The sequence below is a fragment of the Lagenorhynchus albirostris genome, chromosome 7 (genome assembly GCF_949774975.1).
Source record: "Lagenorhynchus albirostris chromosome 7, mLagAlb1.1, whole genome shotgun sequence".
In the NCBI taxonomy this organism is placed as follows: domain Eukaryota; kingdom Metazoa; phylum Chordata; class Mammalia; order Artiodactyla; family Delphinidae; genus Lagenorhynchus; species Lagenorhynchus albirostris.
The window spans coordinates 89189230-89207066 of NC_083101.1; the positions used below are offsets into that span (position 1 = coordinate 89189230).

The following is a 17837-nucleotide window of genomic DNA, read 5'->3' on the forward strand; positions in this document are numbered from 1 at the left end:
CAATAGAAAAATGAAAGTGCTTGCTGGTGCCAGGCACTAGTCTGAGTATTTACACACACTGATTCCTCAAGTGGTCACAGCAACTCTGAGGCAGGAACCATTACTATCCCATTGTAGAGATGGGGAAGTGGAGGCACAGAGCTTATATACTTCATGGTAAAATTATGTAGTAGAAGCAGAAAGGGCATGCAATTTCAAGGTAAACAAACAGTGGATGTATGGTATTTAGATTCGAGTGATGTAAAAGTTTTACTTCATTAAACTGTCAACATTTACAATGACAAAAATAACACCCTTTGCAATTGTTTGAGTGCCAAATATCTTAAATAAAACAATCATACTGAGTTTTTACCAGGGCTTGATGCAAGAAACAGCAAATCTGAAGAAAGTCTCCCTACTTTTCTCTGAAAAAAATTATTGTGGAAAGATTTTGCTCAATATACAATGTTCTTTGCCTAAGTATCCATGTTATACAACCCTTTTCTTTCTTATTTTTAAAAAATTGTGGTAAAATACACATAACATAAAATTTACCACTGTCACCATTTTTAAGTGGATAGTGCAAGGGCATTAGGTACATTCACGGTGTTGCACAGACATCCTCCCACCATCCATCATTACAACTCTTTTCATCCTGCAGATCTATGAAACACTAACTCCCCTCTTCATCCCCTAGCCCTAGGCTAGACGTTTCTTTAAAAATTATGAATCAGAAAAAGATTGTTTTGGGGACAGGCTGGTTTTCTTAAGATCTTTCCTGGTTTTTCAGACTCTCAGCAGTCAGTTCAGCTGCAACAATGAAAAGCCTTTTGGGTTAGAATACCTACCACTTCCTCCATTTGGCTTTCTATTTACATTTTAACAAAGTCACCCTTTATTTGTTTTTCAATGTAAGTCCTCAGAAAGACTTTCTGGATGTAGAAAGAGTATGAAGTGTGTTCATAAAGATACACATGTACATAGATAGACAGCTTAAATACCATAGAACATGGATGGCACCAATGGCACTGCAGTCAGGGGCAAAGGTGAGAGCAGCAAAAACTGACCCTTGGTTATCTCACGTGTTCACGCTCTTCCTATCTGTGCACTGACAGTGTTTTCAATCACTTTGTGTTTCTCAGTTTTCTCTAGACATTCTTTTCCATGTCTTCTTCCTGGGTCGGGCCTTAAATTTCCTACCGTGGAAGTCTGAGGGTATCTGCAGTTCCCCCTTCGTCACCTCTCCTCTCACTACCCTTTAGAAGCACGGAAGCTGGAACAGAAGCAGGTCTCCACATCACTTGGGGGACCAACGTGGTCTGCCTCCTATTGGCACAGATGGGGAGCTGGACCCTGGTATGCTCCTTGGGGTGTTGGAAAAGCCTGCACTTGTTTGGGGGCTCAAGCCCTCTATCTCCCTTATTGTATTTATTAAGTTCCTCCAGAACGTAACTCAGTCTGTCTTCTCAGAAGCTGTCTTGGATAAGGATCTCGTCTGTCTGGTCTCAGCTGTACCCTGGGAAAGGCTGCTTTCTGTTCTGTTCTGGACGCTTGCTTCACCCTCACACTGAACCTGATGCTGGCCCCTCCTCATCTTCACTACAAGGATTTCTAGAGATTTGACTGCCATTTTTTCCCCCATTCTCCTGATTGCTGTTGTATGGGTGCTGATATCACTAGTGAAAGCATAGAGAAAACCACCACCTCCCAGCTGGGGTATGCCTGCCCCAAAGGCAGCAGCGGAATCTCACTGCGAAGGAACAGAGGCAAATCTAGACGGAGAAAATAGTCTACCCAGAGGCTGACAAACTGCACCCAGGGGCTGGCTACCTGTTTTTAAACACAGTTTCCTGGAGCAGCCACACGCATCAGTTCACATGCTGTCTAAAAGACGTGTGATCTGCAGATCCCTGGTCTGCAAACAAACCAGTGTTTATTCTTCAGAAACATCTCTGCATCAACCCAAAGAAATACGAGAAGCTGCCTGAGATTGGAGGAGACAAGGCACCTGAGCACAAGCACAAGGCAAGATTTTGTTGCTAACAAAGGATGTTATTGGGATAATAGGAGAAATCTGAGTAAGATCTGTAGATCAGATGTATTAGTATTATTTTTCTGATTTTGATAATGCCCTTGTTTTTTTAGGAAACATACAGAGTTTAGGGGTAAAGGGGTATCATATTCACAACTTCCATTCAAGGGATTAAGGACAAACACACAGACACAGGGAGAGAAGAGGAGAAAGCCACTGCAGTAAAAGGTTAATATGTGGGGAATCTGGGTGAAGAACAGCCACCAGCTTTTTGTACTAATCTTATAATTTCTTCAAGTTTGAAATTATGCTAAAAAAAAAAGATTAAAGGAAGGGGAGAGCCTTTGGGATGACAGCCCAACCTTGTGACTGCGGACATTTGCCCCACCCCAGCCATCAAGGCCAAGGGTCATGCTGTGTGGCCTCCACAGGGCCTTACCATATTCGGGACACAGGCTCTGCCCTTTCTTGCCCCCTCCCCCATCCTCAGCAGACCTTTGTCACACAGCTGCAATTTCGCCAGAGAAAGACCACTGGGCCACGGCCCCAGGCCACAGCCTGTCCTTGGCAGGCCCTTGGAGACATACACCAACCCTCTTACTCATTTGCACCGCCCCCCCCCAAACCCCTGCTCCATGCCCTTCCCACTCTTCACCCCACGTTCTCAGCAGGTCATACCCATCAATCAAACAGAAGCCATGCAGGGAATCCTTCTTTACCTGCTTGTCCCTGTGGCCCAAAACACTCATGAAGGTAGAACAAATTCTCTTAGCAGAAGTGGACCAACCCATTTACTGGTGTCCTGGCCCCAAATCCCCAAGACTGGCCCCATAAGCCATTCTCTCTCATCTCTCCCCAACCACCTCGCCTCAGTAAGCCCCTCCTCCTCAGGATCTGAAACTGTGAGTCTTTCCAAGTGGGAAACTCCATGGCTCCAAGCCCATAATGCACACAACAGTCTGCACAACCAAGCATGTCTTCTGGCTTCCACCAGAGTAGCAAATACGAGGGAACCTGAGCTGCACTCACTGTAGCTTCTCGACACCACAGAGATAAGCACAGGAAGAGGTTTGGTGAAATGAGAGATTACTAGCTGCATTTATTAACCTTTTCAAGTTCTAAAATGAGCACGCTTTTTATAAACAACACAAAAAAATAAAAACAGGGACCAGGACAATCCTGAAATCTGGAAAGACTTTCCAAAGGCCATCTGAACAGTGCCTAAAAGAAGCATAGCTGTTTCTGGGGGTAATGGCCAAGGAAGGGCCACAAAGACAAAGAGTGGGGCCCAGTAATATATCTGGAGAAAAACATGGTCCGAAAGGATACATGCACCCCAATGTTCTCTGCAGCACTGTTTACAATAACCAAGACATGGAAGCAACCTACATGTCCATTGACAGAGGAATGGATAAAGAAGATATATACAATGGAATATTACTCAGCCATTAAAAAGAATAAAATAATGCCATTTGCAGCCACATGGATGGACCAAGAGACTGTCATGCGGACTGAAGTAAGTCAGACAGAGAAAGAGAAATACCGTATGATATTGCCTATGTGAGGAATCTAAAATGAAATTATACAAATGAATGTATTTACAATACAGAAGTGGACTCACAGACTTAGAGAATGAACTAACTTATAGTTACCAGTGGGGGAAGGGTGAAGGGAAGGGATTGTTAGGGAGTTTGCGATTGACATGTACACACTGCTACATTTAAAAAGGATAACCAATAAAGACCTACTGTATAGCACAGGGAACTCTGCTCAATGTTGTGGCAGCCTGGATGGGAGGGGAGTATGGGGGAGAATGGATACGTGTATATGTATGGCTGAGTTGCTTTGCTGTGCACCTGAAACTACCACTACACTGTTAATTCGCTATACTCCAATATAAAATAAAAAGTTAAAAAAAACACAAAACCCAAAAGATATATATAAAAAAAAAGAGTGGGGTCTGGTCACACTGTCCAGTCTGCACCCACCAGGCAACCCAGTGTCCCAAGAGGCCCAGTGCATGGAGAGACAAGACGTGAAGGCACCGCCACCCCAAGGAGCATGAAATAATGTGAGCACTGTGCTCACATCAACACAGCAGTGGCTTGTCCTGCACTAATGTACGGCTGCTTCTGGCCAAGAGGCAGCCAAACAAGCCTTAGGCACAGCACACATCATCCTCACTCAGTGCCCAGTGGGACCTTCAGGTCAGGTATACGGTAGACAGTTAGCTGTCCATCCACTAGACTAAAGGCCACACATCATTTTAAACTCGGAAGAAACACAAACAAAGTAACCAAAATTATTACCGCTAATTTGATCTTAGAGCAGCCAAAGTCTTAATCTTAACGTTTTGGCTAATATAAAATGAACTCTCCATCAGAGGAAACCAGAAGAGGATTCTAAAACCAAAACAAAAAAACTAGTCTTTCTCACTAGCTAATCCTCAATGGAGATAAAGATAAGAAACTGATACAGTATGCTAATTTTAGTCAACCTCAATTTAATTAAGGAAAGGCTTCTAAATAAGTTATTGGCCTTAAAGTCTGTTATGAATGTAAGAAACTTCAGGAAATAAACACCTGACTAAAGCTCTGCCCCCATCCTCAGGGAGCAGGTGAGACCCAGTGGGGGTCAGGGGACCATGGAGAAGGGGCCAGCCCAGGGGGATGGGACACACAGGGCTGGGGCAGGTGACGCCCTGTATGGCAGCTGGGCCCCAGCCTCTCACTGTTTGTCAGGGCCAAAGACCATACACATGGGAAGGGAGAGCTAGGATGGGCAGGTTGAAGAAATCAAAAGCGGAAGTCTATAAACATGCGGTTGTTTGTGTGCCTGTATGCATACTGGGGAAGGTCTGGGAGCAGCAAAGTTGCTGTCAAGAGCCTGGTGTCCAATACTGACCCCATCACTAGAAACCAGGGCTGCTGGGAAAAGGGGGCATCCACGGTAAGGTCAGAATCTCTGCACAGAAGTGCTCACATGGAGGCCAGACTGACGAGTCCCCCAACTGGCCCAACAGGTGACAGTGGAGTACCAAATTACATGACAGCAGTAGTGGACCACAAGTCATTGATGAAGCCAGGAGCCCATGCTGATATAAATACACTGAAGTCTGAGGAGGAATGGCATTTTTACACAAAGTGCCTCCCATGAAATCGTATCAGTTACGAGGGGGACGGAATGGCCTCGCTGGAGAAGCCAGGCAGACACCCCCTTTGCCAAGTGGTCAGAGCACATATGCACAGCATGGATGAGACAAGGAGGAGCAGAGGAACAGCTCTTCCCTCTACAGCATCTGCTGAAGACCAATGGGACTTCACCTCCAAATACAAAGGGAGGCTCTGAAACAAAACCCTGAAGTTAAGATAGAAATAAAGTATTAATGTTGATTGATCCTGATGGCTGTATTGTGGTTACATATGACAGTGTCCTTGTTTGTTAGAAAATCACAAGTATTTTTTTTAAACATCAAGTACTTAAAAAAGAAAAAGCTCTTTGTATTATACTTGCAACTTTTTCCTAAGTTTGAAATTGGTTCCAAAAAAAACCCTCAAAAAACCAATTCACCTGATTCAAGTATACAGGCCAATTCAAATTAACTCCAAAACACCAACAGTGTCCACATAGGCATCTGTGGCCCATTGGCTGAGACGGTCTGGAAGCACAGAGTGCCCACATCTAGGTTTTTAAACCCCTCTCTCCAAGGCAGGAGCCAGCCCCTTAGAGATGGCAGGTCCCAGGGCAGGGAAGATACAGGACAGCCTGGGCATCTTGTGGTGCCAGAAAGCAAGGACATGCTGGGGGGACAAGGGACATAGGAGCCACTGAACGAACTCCCAAGGTCTGAGCTGGAACAAACTGAACAACCAAATAACGAGGTTATATCAGGTTATAACCCTAGGAAGAGAGATAACCATGAGTCCATACGGATCTACATATGCTTAAATAAATGAAGGAGGAAGAAGAGACACATTTTCCCTGAAGAATAATTACAAATAATACATAATATAGTTCCCCAATAGCCTTCAAAAGCTTTAACATTTAAAGGATAAACTATATTTAAAATCATTATGATATTTACATAAAATACAGGTTCATCAAATATACCTATTCTATAAACATATTATATAGCATCAGTTCAAATCCACATTGCATTTACATGGCCTATATTTCTATAATATATGAAAAAATGAGATGAGGACAAACTTCAACCGACAACATGATTCATCTGGAATAACCCCCACCTACTTCATACAGAAAGCGTCTTTGAGAGGCATTTGTACAAGCACCTGCTAGAGAACACGCAGCGGCTGAGGCAGCGGCCAGCAGCACCTACCGTAGGACGCAGCACAGCACCGTGAGATGAGTGGGCACGCTGGCTGGGTTGAGCATGGCTGGTGTGTCTGACCTCATGCAGGCCAGGAAGGCCCTCATTCTGCGGTTCTTGTCCTCCACTGCCTTCCCCAGCCAGAGTCTCTTCAGATTGGGGCAGGTCCACTCCCTGAAGGCAAGAGCTTCCACCAATTCTGGGGTTTGTGGAGATTTCCCTTTGTAAGCTGCCCACTCTTTAATGATCACTGGTGAAACTACAGGAAGGAAAATCAGAGAACCATTTATGCCCTATCTCAGCTACTTTAAGCCTAACAAAAACAAACAGCTCTAATAATTACAGTATGGAGATGTCATTCTGGTATAACAATGGATTCTCTCATTAGTAAGCCATCGGTCATCAATCCTCACCTCTAATCCTCATTTTGTTCTTTATGAACTTCAGTGACTCATTCAGATTTTCAGTCCGGCCACCAATAAATTTCTTCTCAATCAAATCAAACTAGATTTCCCCATATAACTAATATGTGTAAATCAAGGATGTTAGATAAAATTTGTTTTCATATTATAAATCCATTAATAGTTTTAGTAATAACAATGGGTACAACTTACAGAAAGTATGTGATTATCACAGAAATCCATGGAAAATCCAATTTAGATAGCTAAATTGAGCTATTGAACCTAATTGAACCTTTTTCTACATGTCATACTAATTAGATTTGAGAAATAATTTGCATTTGGTAGCCACTTTACGTAAGGGCCTCCTACTTTAACAAATATAACTGTTAAAGTCTATTTTAAAGATTGGCAGGGACAAACTACCACGTAGCAAGATCCCCAAAGCCCAGTAAAGTGGCAAGCGGAAGCGACAGTCCATGTTTTGAAATCCCAAGTGAAGTCAGCACACAGTATTTCTCTTCAGCAAGACTGAAGACAAACTGTAAAATTCCCCATTTCACTTCAAAAAAAATCAAGAAGTTCTAAGTTGATTTCATACAAAAAATGACCTTTTATCCACCGTAGTCTTACCACTATTAGCATCAATTAATTCTTAAAACACACAGACATGCACATTTTCCCACATCATTTCCAAATAACTTAAGGGAGAAACTGTGACGGGGGAAGGAAAAAAATGGAGATAAAGCATACTGCAGAGAAATATGTTAAAAATTCTCACCAAAGTGCATTGATGTAAACAATTTCATCAGATCTGGGTGTGAATTTTGTAACAAATAGCTCACTTTGGTCAATAAACATCAGAACTGAAGCAGGGCCCCATGGAGCCCCTGACCCAGAGAGCTGCTAGCATACCCCACCCTCCCCTCACATGGCTGACAGCTGATACAGAAACCAGGACAGTGCTATGATTCTAATGTGATCTTGGATACATCAATTATATCCAAATAACCATACCCCCTCCCTGGGCTCATTTTCCCTGAAGTAACACCCGAGGCAAACCGAGACTCTGAGGAACCCAAATCCTGACAAAATTAAATGATTAACTGGCTCGTCTCTAGCTCCACCCCAAGTCTGAACAAATCAGGCAAGACAATCGTCTCTTCCAATGTCACGAAGAACTTCAGGAGTCAGATACCTGGATATACACAGTTGTTAGCAACAGGAAAAGCAAGCTTTTGCACAATCAACCCCAGTCAAGTCAGGTGACAGTGTGCTGCAGAGGAGGGCCATGACCAGCCATTCTGCATGGACCCCAACTCCCAGGAGCAGGCTGCTTGAGCAGGGGTACAAGTCAAGACAGTTTCTGAAAATTTCCTTACAAAAAAGTAACTGTTTTGTCATTGGGAAATCCCTTTAAGTTACATTTGTATATCTTAGTGTTTAAATGTTAAAGAAAATTTTTTAACTTAAAATGTTAGTTTTAAAATCCATCAAGTCAAAACAGAGATATACATGTATATATAAATACATGTCTTTGAATTTATCTATATTTTAGGTGCCAGACACAAACTCACAAGGTCCCCATTGTCCAGCAGACCCTGTCCTCGGACTCACAATCTAGCACTCACCCCCATTCCTGCCGACCCCCAGCGCGCACAGCTCCACGTGTCGCCCACCCGTATGCCCACCCGTATGCAGAGGGTGGCCGTCACCACCGCAGGGCCCTCCTAGGTGCAGTACACCCCACCCACCTTTGTCCCAACTACAGTCTGAGAGGCTGGCACATTGTCAGCCCCAAGAAAACAGGTGAAAGGAGGTTACAAGACAACCAGTATGCTATGTTTCTATTAGGTCAGTTCACAAAGTTCATTTTCATGCCCCCCAAGCAAAAATGCATAAATCTATTTTTTCTATGTAACATCTTCATTTTGATGGCAAAGATTTATTTAATGGAACTAATTATATTTTATCTTTGGTTGTTAATCTGGGTTAATAACCTAGTTAATCTAAGGTCTCTCACTTTCTTCCCCCAAAATACAAACACACACACACACCCACCACACACGCATGCACACAGGGCATAAGTTTACTGCATCTTAAAAAACTCAGATTATAGTGCCAGGAGTCTCCCTTGAGTTTTCTCAAAAGAGGCATTCTTATTAAAGCTGTCTTCATCTTCATCCATTTATTTCTTCCCCCTTTGTCAGCTCTGCTCTTGTCTGTCTTTAATAATTTTTAGCAATCATTTTATTACATTGTTTTCATTCTAGAAATAAATTTTTGGTGGAAGATTTTCATTCTCAAGTTCAGAATGCTTAGACCTATACATACTTTATGTTGCACGTCCTACATCGAGGATAAGTGGAGGTCAGAGGTACCAGCAGTCCCTTCACAAGTGTGTCTGTTCACTTGAGTGTTCCCTGAAGCTGCCCTAGACAGCTGTCCACACTAGCTGGGGCTCTGAGGGACCTAAGTATGCCTGAATTTACCTGGCATGATGCTGTGTGCTCAGATCCTGTTCAGCCTGTATAGGCTACAGATGAGAGCACACTCGTGCCTGAGGACCGCCAGCTGATGCTCATGAACTCCCATGTCCTAGAGAAAGGACTGCCCCAATACTAGCAGGGACATGCATTCCATACCCACCAGGAGCACAGGACAGGGCATGGGAGACTGCAGCTGTAAAGGAGGCATCAGATATAGCAGCTTCCTCTCATATTCAAAGCATTTTTGTTGCTTATCTGCACTAGTCATGACAAGAATGGCTCATATCTAATTTAGGAAATACATGTCTTTCTCAGAGAAAATAAATGTGCAGTAACAAAAAGCTTTGCTCCAAAAGCAAAGATGCTTCCAATTTGCCTTATTTTTTTAACATGTATCTGTTTTTAAACTGAAAACTTGGAGATCTTTTGCGTATACCACCACTTAATAGCTGTGGAACCTTTGGCCCATCACCTAACAGATATTTATTGAGCACCTAGTGTGCACTGGGTGAGGCAGGAAAGGCACCCAGGGCTCAGGTGCCAACTCCCACGTGCCAGTGTGAGAACAAGGGTCTCCTTAAATTCTGAGGCCTGGGTCCCTCATTTGCCTTACGCTGGCCCAGCCCTGGAACTAGGCACTAAAAAAAGGGGCCAATGACTCACTCTGTTGCACAATCCAGATGAGGAAACACAAAGGCATCTTGCACCCCTGTTATGTGCTTTCAACTGTGTGAGATCAACTTATGTTGTATAGGCTCATTACATTAGATTAATTAAAGGTTAGTGTTTTATAGATTAATGAATTCCAAGGGACATCCCATTTTCGGGTTGACACATGGCAGCCTCTGTGTTACAAGCTTGCCCTTTGGGGTGGCTGGTACACACACGGTACCTTCTCTCCCTCTGGCTCCAGGCTTCTCCCCGAGTCGCTGCTGCCCAGGAGGGAAGGTTCGGTCTCTGATTCAGCTCACAGGAATAAGCAGATGCAAAGTAGCCAGCTAACAGCAAGTAACTTGGGCTCTTATCATTTTTGCAAAACCCACTGGTTATACAGGGATTATCCAGATGGTACGTGGCGGCTGGATTATGAGAACACTCCAAGTGCATGCAGACAAGAGCACTGGGGTATAAAACCCTCTCTGTGAAGGCACCATTTTGGAAAGACATGTTCATGCTGCCTTGTTAAAACAAGAATAAGAGAATCCCAGAGGTTAGCTAATCCAGCTACTGTCCATGAATAAATTTTCTGTGTGTCACCATCAATAAATATTTATCTTGTCTTTTCTACTGACAGGAAAACTCATGATTTCAAGTGGACGACTTCAAAACAACTGAATATTAGATTGTCTTCCTTACCTGAAACTAAACTGAATTTTTACACTGGCAAAAACAACTCCAGGGCACAAGTTTTCTGTATTACTGGAAGCTAAATTTATAATGCAGCTTCTTTACTGGAAGTACCTCTTCAAATACAATTTCCAGACATAAAACACTATTAAGACTTAAGCTGTCAGTAAAAACCCAATGTTTTCCATCAGACGTTAATCATCTACTATTTTCACACTAACACACATGACAACCAGCTACCTTAGAAATCTGTTACAATGCTGAATTTGGGATCCATCCCAGACCAGGAATAATGAACGTTTCATTTTGTAAGCCTATTCCAACTGACTGGTAGTGGCTGCCTATAGTGCCATATGATGAAGTATGTCTCTAAGCTCAGTGCCAGAGCACCATGAGCAACTAGCAGTGCCTGCTATAAGGGCTTAGGAGTGAGAGTTGTAGCACACACACAATATGGTTACAGGTAAGGAAAAAGACGGAGACAACTTCCAATACTATGGCCAACTGGACCCTTTGGTCTGTGTCTGTGCAAGTGTGCGTATCTGGGGAAGGAGCCATTGTTTTATTCCCTGAGCTCTCCTCTGGAGCTATAGAAAAAAAAAAAACCACACAAATAAAAACAAAACTCTAGTTCCTTCATATCAGGGCAGAAACAGAAAAATGGGTGCAATGAGAGTTGGTCAATCCTTCCAATGGGGAAAACTGCTGGTTAACTACCAAGCAGCACTGTGTACAGGTTATGGGGTTTCAACTAGCTAGTCCCCCATTTCCTCATGCTGACACATCTGTGAGCACCCTCCACGACTCTCAAAAGTAAAAGACTATGAATTTTTTCCTTAAACCTTTCATATCTGAGCCTGGGGGTATCCTACTGTCCACAAACATATACATGCTCAGTAGGCCACGGGGCACACAGAACATGGTGTTACAGACATGTGGTGAACACTGTTCCTAGTCTTCATTTTTCCCATTTATATCATTCCTACTATATTAGAAACTCCGAAGCTCAAGGAACTATGACATAAACATTAATCCAAAAGAGTACTATCAAACACTGCCTGTCACACAACAGTGCCTTCCCCAACAGCTGTCTCTTGAGCTCAGCTGCTCAAAGTTCTGTGAGGAAAGGGCAGTTTGCTAATGCTACTTCTGGAAAGCTTTGAAGAATAAAGAAATTCAGATTAATATATAAACAGCCTTCATAAAATCATAAGAAAAAAATGATAACGATAACTAATTTTCACACATATTAAAGCAGCACACTAATTAATATTGGTCATGCTATAGTATTCTGTTTTATAATGTAATTCACAATGAACAAATTTAACTTATTTATTTTCAATTAGCAGTCCCAATTATTTGGCACTAACAAAATTTCTAAAGCAAAGTGGACCAGGAAAAAGAAATCAATGTTCCTTTTGGCTTTTCTTGATAGTTTAAAAAGTAGAGAATATGGGGAAATACAAATATAGCATAAGTATACTAAATATAAACATAGTATATAAACTTGCTTTCTATTTCCATAACTACATCTCACGTGTCTATAATTTATGCCCATCTATTTTCTACAAGCCTGCTTTTTTTTTTTTTTCCTGGCTGCACTGCACAGCTTGCAGGGTCTTAGTTCCCTGACTAGGGACTGAACCCCTGCCCCCTGCAGGGGAATCCTAACCACTGGACCGCCAGGGAATTCCCAAGCCTGCTTTTTTTTTTTTACTCAATTTTGAGGTACTGAAGAGACTTGCAGAAAACAGAAGCCAGTTTTATTAAGTGGATAATAATTTTTAAATTCACAAATCACTTCCTGGATTTTTAACGGTTCAGCTATAGATGAGGCGACTCATTATCCTGTAGTCTTTTTAGAACCTGATCCCTTTCTTCTGGCCCCTTCATCATTGGGGAGTACCTGGGGGAACCCCAGTGCCCGGGTGGCTAAGGAGCGCCCCCAGGGAAAAGAGTCAATAGGGCACCAAAGGCCAGAGCTGACTCCAGGGCAGAAGTGCATGTGAGAAGCAGCCACGCCATCTGGATTTCACACACAAAGGCTTCGAGGCCAGGGCTGGCTCAGACCCAGGCGCCTGTCTCCAGGCCCAGCCTTTATTCCAGCAGCTACAGAGACAGCTAGGTCCCTGTTCCCATCTCTCCCCAAAGCAACTGCCACCATCACCATCCAACACATCTGGGTGAATCTGTTTGTGTTGGGTCACCAGTCTTCTGATTGGACTGGTAGGATTTCCAATTCCACAATAGTGACTTCAGTAGCATGCTGCCACAATAAAACAAGTATTCTTATTAAATTCCTAAAAGCAAAATGATAGAACCTAGAAATGGACAGAAAAGAACAGAAAAATAAACTGCCAGCATGTAATTCAGTATGATTTTCAAAGGCTGGAATTTTTTAAGGATCCAACTATAGATATCCTACTTTAACCATATAATGACTTTAAAAATGAAACTTTGGTGAGTCACACGAAAATTCACTGTAGATTATGAACATTTTATCATATGCCTTAAGCAAGAGACTAATGTCTAAATGAATACATGTCTTATATCTAATGAGAGTTAAGTATTTTTGAACAACCCTATAGACTTCAATATGTCCTTTGACTAGTTCTGACAACAAAGCCCTCTTGGGAAAACTCTTGATGGTCACAGTGACCACACCAGGAACACGCCTATGTACACACAGCATTCTGAAGCCATGTTAGATCAAAACCCTCACATTCAGAAGCAGGTGCGTCACCTACTTGAGTAGGTGGGTTTACCTGGAACCCACATAGCTCGGTTTTGGTTACCAGACTACCAAAGTGGAAGGCAAAGTCAGTGGGCATGTGGAAAACAAACTTGTCCCAAGGACCTTACGGTGCACTTTCACGTGGTTTATGAATCTCCTGCAAAGTGCCATTGATTTCGTTTCATCTACATATGGTCTAAGAGTAAGTGTAGGTAAAACAAGATTTCAACATATTTTCAAATCTTGTCAACCAAGAACTCCTGAGAAAATGCTCTTTTTGGCATGATCAGACATTGTTGTTTTCCCATCTCATCCAGACCGTCAAGAAGCTACAGCATTTTCTCGGTAAGAATAGTAAAATGCATAGTCACTTAGTAGATGTTGCAAGCTTGGAAACCTATATCAGTGGCATCATAAGAGTCAGTGTTTCCCATTAGCCAAAAGTAACATAGCAGTGACAAACAACTGTGTCTGTCCCATCCTTAAAAAGAAGTCAGAGGAGTGGGGAGGGGAGTGGAGGCAGGAGGAAAGGAAAAAGACATGCCTGCCAAATTCTCTTTGAAGCTACGGCCTTCTCCCACTCACCTCACACTTCCCCCGTCCACCTCACACTAGTACACCTTTCTCCTCCTTTCCTTTGTATTCCCCTGTGCCTCCCCCCTCCAAATGAGGTCAAGGCACCTCCATCCATAGCCTCACAGAGCTCATCTGAGTCACCCAGACTGTACCACCCTTCTTCTCTTCTTCTCTTGATCATGCCATTCCCCATGCCCTCCAGCCCCGGCCAGAACTAGCCTGCTACAGGCAAAGTGACCCTGTCAGCATCAGGCCCTATGGTGTGGTTTGCACACTCAGCCCTTCACCACAATGTGCCTCTCTCTTTCTTATGTTCAGAGGATGCTGGTCCATTTAGTTAATACTCTCCCCTGGGTTCTGCTTCCCCTATTGTCTGCTAACAGGCCAGCCTTTCCCAGGCCAGTAAGACACCTGTACCACCCAGTTACAAATTAACTGATGAGGGAGTGGAGCATGCTGTGTGCTGCCAGCTGTGTGTTCCACAGTGTTTTAAAGCCTCAGACTGGCAGCAGGGCAGAACAGACCAAGTCTCTGACTTCCCGAGAGCACCTGGCACCTGCAGCTCACCTGGGACGCAGAACTCCCTGAACCAGACACGAGGGATGCACACTGCCCACTGCTGAGGGCATGAACAGAGCACACCAGACATATTCAGGCTGCTGTATGAAGCTGTGAACACTGCAAAGGGGAGCCCGACCTGGGATCTACCTGAGGGTCTCCAGGTTGTGATCACTGAAAGCTCCTGAGGAGTTTCTGCATAAAGATAACTATGTTTCTGGAACAAACAAGCAAATGAAAGAAACAGCCTTTCACCATGAAAGCCAATGTGGTGCTGTGGAGCTGAGGATACGGCAGGAAGTGGGGCTGCATGGGACCCTGTAGCACTCAGCATTCTATGCCCAACAGAGACCCAAGGGGCTATAGGGACGAAGACGGAGGTGAACTGAAGTGGACATCACAGCTGTGGAGCCAGGGTGGCCTGGGTGGGCCAGCACAGAAAACTGACCGATCCCGTGCAAAGTTAGAAAGGTCCTTCTTTTCTGAGCAAATAAATCACACAGCGTGAGAAAAGAATGAGGATTTATACATCCGGAACGTACTGGGCCTTTGAAAAGAGCGTCCATTGACAACACTCGGTATTCACATGGTGTCTACAGCCCTGATCAAGGCAGAAGTATCAGCTAGAGGTGGCCCTGCAGAGCCGGCATCATCTTCTCCAGCTACAGTCATACGCCACTCTCAGTACGACTATCTTCAAGTAAGGGTAGTGACAGATTGCTTCATTTTAAAGGCTTACAGAATCACAATTGTGTCATAGTAATTAGAAATAGAAACCTTAGGAATCTATAGTACTGAGTTTTTAGCATTGGAGAATCTCTCTAGTTTTGAGTTCCAAAGGTAAGACCCACTCCCATACTTGTCCCTGAACTGGTCAGCTTCACCCATGTTACCAGGCCTGTACTGACCTGCCATACAAGAAGGTGATTTATCAGTAAATATCCTTAGTTTAGAGGATGATCTAGTAATCTACAATTTCCACACTTCATAATATTCTTATTTTAGACTGCATGTTTTGTGAAACTTTTCTATATTTCCTACTAAATATACAGTGACTTTTACATTCCCTACATTAGTAGATAAGGTTACCTAGAACAGAAAGGCATGATTCCCCCCCCACCACCACCAAATTACACTGGCTCACTAGAAGAGGGAACACTCTGACCTCAACTTTTGCCAAAATTTCAAACGTTTTCTGTCTTTCCACTTCTCCCTCCACCCCCAGAGTTGATCAGCCAGAGGTCTCTGAGGGAAATCATTACAAGTCCCCTCTCAGCTTCAGGGATGTGTGCAGCAATACATCAACTGCACAGAAGTGGCCCTGTGCATAGCTGGTGGGATCGCCCCAGGAACACTGACTTCTGGAAAGAGTGGACCATATCTCGTGGACAGCAGAGCAGACACTGCTGTTGCTCTGTCTGGGACATGCTAACCACAGCAGGCCAGCAATCGTCAGGACTGTTTCCAGATCAACGTTCAGTTTAAAGCATAAACCTGCTATTTTATCATTTTACTGAATGAACACCATTGCTGGGATGTTACTGAGGAAAACAGCCCGTGGCTTGTCCTCCTTTCCTAAGAGCCCCAGTGAAGCCCACCTCCTTTATGTGGGGACTCTCAGGGCGAACTCAGTTACGATTCTTCTAATGCTTTAAAAATGCACAAGAGATTACGAGGTACCGAGGAAAACAAACAATGGATTTTACAGTACATACATTCTGGTGGAAGTCTGTTCTTTCTAAAAGCAAGTCTCTCAGTTTTCTTTCTGCTTTCTGCCAAGCTAAACAGGACTCCGTAAACATACTGACGAACTGGCCTATAGAGCAGGGCGGCGGGAGGCAGGTCTTTGCTGGCTTCATCTTCAATAGAAACAGCAATTTTGATTTCACCCTTTGCATGGAAGAAAGCAGAATAATATTGCACGTTTTTCATGTTGAATTTACAATAAACTCACAGAAATATACTGTATTATCTCCAGTTAACGAAATTGCAATTCTATTCCAAATCAATTGCTTAATAAGTTGCCTACATCAAGATGTTTAGGAAGAGTTCATTTAGCAGGTTGTAGTCAAAACATATGCTCAAAGAGTCAAAATAAAATCTACATTGTTTTATTTTTAATCTGGAACCAAGAACTAAAGAAAACCATGTAGATGATCCCAAAGTCTTTGAAACAGTCTGGATAGATAACATCAGACAACAAATAGAATAGAAAATGCTGAGAAGTGGCAAATTTTATTTATGAGTCAAGATAGCCATAGGTAATGAAATTCATAATTTTCAATGACCTATACAAAATCCAAGAAATGAGCACCCTGAAAACAAAATGGTCACAAATTTTCTCTACCAAGCTCTTCCATAAAAAATTACCATACACAAAAACGATCTACCTAAGAGAACTCTTTTAAGCGTTATTCATTTTTAAAGTGTTCGGCATGTATCAGGCCTCTGCCCCAGTGCACCAAGTACTCAACAGACGCGTCACACTGACTGAGAGGGCGTGATGGTCACTAGGGGCAGAAAACGAAGGAAGCCCCGTTCTGTTCATCACCCCCATCCCCCTCTGCCAACACAGCAGGGGCTCTGCTGTGGCTCCAGGAGACAAATGACTGCTACGACCACCTGCACCTGAGACCCTGGTCCTGTCTTGAATATTTTATGCCATCAAGGTACATCTCAAGAGATTTCACAAGGAATTTTATTTATGTATATTCATAACATAAAAATATATTTATGACCTCCAGTGTCTATTAACTCTATTGATACATACTTTTAATTATGTCATTGCATTTGCTCTTTCTTTCACATGAATTTTATTTCAAAATTGGTCTTTTCCCTTATCAGAACCTTCATACTCATTAATCTAGTAGCTACATGTGGTTAACACTCATCTAGTGAGTATTACTCTCTCAATATTATGAGACTTTGAAAGTTTTCTACATTCTTATTATGAAGCTTCACTACAAATGTCTCAGCCTGGACAATTTAATACCAGAGCTACTCAGGTCCCAGGAAACAGTACACATTTTAGTCTAAACTTTTCCCAAATATATTGAAAAATTTTAGGTGGCACCTTAAAATCAGAAGATAGTCGAGTTCACTTTTCTCAACCACAGTGATTTTATCAGTATTTGCCCTTGAAATCAGTGAGTACCGAAGAGGAGGACAGGCAGTTTGCATCACTCAGATTGATTTAACCGACAGTCCCCAAGTCAGATCCACCAGCATGACAGGGCACAAACAGCAGGGGGTCCAGGGACCTCATATTCCAAATAACCACAAAGAGAAAGAGCACAATCTTCCCCAAACTCGGGTCCCTTTAAACTTAGCAAAATCCTTTTCCCGCAACAGTAACTTTCACTTACCCTTATAATTTATGTTGGACCTGAAAAAT

General features: G+C 43.0%; 1 protein-coding gene across 4 annotated transcripts in view; it reads right to left on the minus strand.

The window, feature by feature from the left end:
- The window catches only part of FAM120A (family with sequence similarity 120 member A), a 104122-nt gene that overhangs the window by 20674 nt on the left and 65611 nt on the right, over positions 1-17837 (minus strand). For all 4 annotated transcript variants that reach the window (XM_060155434.1, XM_060155433.1, XM_060155436.1 and 1 more), the window contains exons 10-11: positions 16159-16333; positions 6351-6600 (exon numbers count right to left, since the gene is read on the minus strand). In XM_060155434.1, coding sequence (XP_060011417.1) covers positions 6351-6600; positions 16159-16333 — 425 coding nt within the window. The remainder of the gene's footprint in view (positions 1-6350; positions 6601-16158; positions 16334-17837) is intronic.